General features: G+C 46.1%; 1 gene segment (V, D, J or C); it reads left to right on the forward strand.

Annotated features, from left to right (window-relative positions):
* The first annotated feature begins 765 nt into the window (after nt 1-765).
* Nucleotides 766-1,861, forward strand: part of LOC105820058 — a 58,599-nt gene continuing 57,503 nt past the window's right edge. The window contains 2 exon segments of the V gene segment in view: nt 766-808; nt 918-1,295. Of these exon segments, the coding sequence occupies nt 766-808; nt 918-1,295 (421 nt within the window).

Here is a 1,861-nt window from a genome sequence, read left to right on the forward strand (position 1 = left end):
ACTAAATCTAACAATCCTACATGAGAGCATCTTTTTAATTGAAGAACAAAAATTCCCTAACAAATCTATTTTCATCACTCTCTGTTTCTCTCTCTCTCTCACACACACACACCATTTACCTTTGAGTACAGTAAAATGCAGACCACTGTACCTTCTCCTAATTCCTTTTAATCAAGCAATTTCAACCTTTCTCAGAATTGTTATTGGTGGTTACCTGAGAGTGCACTTACAGATGTATTAATAAAAAGGATGGTGATTCAGGCAATAATAAGGAAGGATCAGCACAAGGCAAGCCCATGGCAGCAGCTGCAACACATGGAAACTCAGGAGTGCAGGGGAGTGACCTGATTCAGGACTGCTCACTCCACAAGGCCCAGGCACTCTGCATCCAGGGTCAGCTTCCTGCCAGACCTGCCCTCCACCTGCTGCAGTCCTGAGCTCCCCATGCTCCTGCCTTCTCTCCTGGAGAGCGCCTGCTGTCAGCTGCCACAGGAGGGCGCTGGAGAAGTGGCTTGAAGCAGAGAGGAGGAGCCTCCTCTATAGTTCTTCTAGGATCCACCCCTTCTGGGTGAAGAGCCTGGAGTCTTCTAAGGTAGATCCTCAGTCACTTCTCTCTGCCTGTGTCTCAGTCAAAAGGACCAGCTCCCATCCCCTGCCTTCTGTTCCTGGGATCACTTCCTTTCTGAGTAGAATTTGAGCTTTGAGGAGTATTCTGCTCCTCCTGTCACCTGGGCACTTTCTATTTAAGGCCCAAGAGGGGAAGACATGCAGTGGGCTCTATCCCTACTTCTGGCTTTCCTGCTTCCTCGTAAGTATTAATGTGTTACATTGATCGATGCTTATGGAGTTGGCTTGTTTTCCACCGGGTGCCATACTAAGGAATTCCTCATTGTTTTTTGTTGTTGTTCCCATTGCAGCCAGTCGGATATCTTCCAATTCTGAAGGGAGAACGGTTTCAATCACCAAGAAAACCGGGTCATCTATTATTATCACTTGTGATATTCAACAAAGTACCAACACGTACATCCACTGGTACCTCTTCCAGGAGGGCAGGACCCCACAACGCATTCTATACTATGACTTAGATAAGTCCAAGAAAGTGGTGGAATCAGGAATCAATCCAGGGAAATACAATGCTTTTAAAGCTGCAGACAGAAGTTTTAAATTGCTACTGCGACAGGTGGAAGCAAGTGACTCTGATGTGTATTACTGTGCCACTTGGCTCAGGCATAGTGACTCAGACCTGCCGTATGACACACTGAAAACCTTGTTAGTAGCTGCTCCTGGTACACAAGGTAGAGCAGCCCCTGTCTCACTTCCTTTCCCAACTTCACTGAATTCTGCACAAAGAGAAACCCGGAGCTTAAGGTCTAACCACCCATGTTCCTTCCCACTCCCTGTCAGCAGCTGCACCCTGCCCCCAACCCACCCCCAGGACTCTCCTAAAGACTGAGTCAGCTACCTTCTTCAAGCCTTAGCCCAGCACCCTGGCTGACAGCATGGCTCTTTCAGCTCTCTAGGGGCTGGTGAAAGCCCATTCACTCTGCTTCCTAGGACGGTTAAGGGACCTGAGAATTGATTTGTAAAGGGAGAGCATTGTGGTAGTTGTACGGAATCTTTTATCCAATCATTGTCTGAAATCATGGCTGGGAATGGTGTGTGTTCGTTGTACTTATAACAGTATGACCAGTACTATCATTATCACCAACAAATCTAGGTCTGAGTTATGTATTTTAAGAGTTTCTTTCTCTCTTCCTTCATGTCGGTCTCTCTGTCTCTTTCTTTCTCTCTCTTTGCCTGCTTACTTGCCTGTTTGATTTTAAATCAATTTTCTTTCTTTCTTTTCTTTCTTTCTTTCTTT

Source organism: Propithecus coquereli, unplaced genomic scaffold (assembly GCF_000956105.1).
Source record: "Propithecus coquereli isolate 6110/MARCELLA unplaced genomic scaffold, Pcoq_1.0 Scaffold502, whole genome shotgun sequence".
In the NCBI taxonomy this organism is placed as follows: domain Eukaryota; kingdom Metazoa; phylum Chordata; class Mammalia; order Primates; family Indriidae; genus Propithecus; species Propithecus coquereli.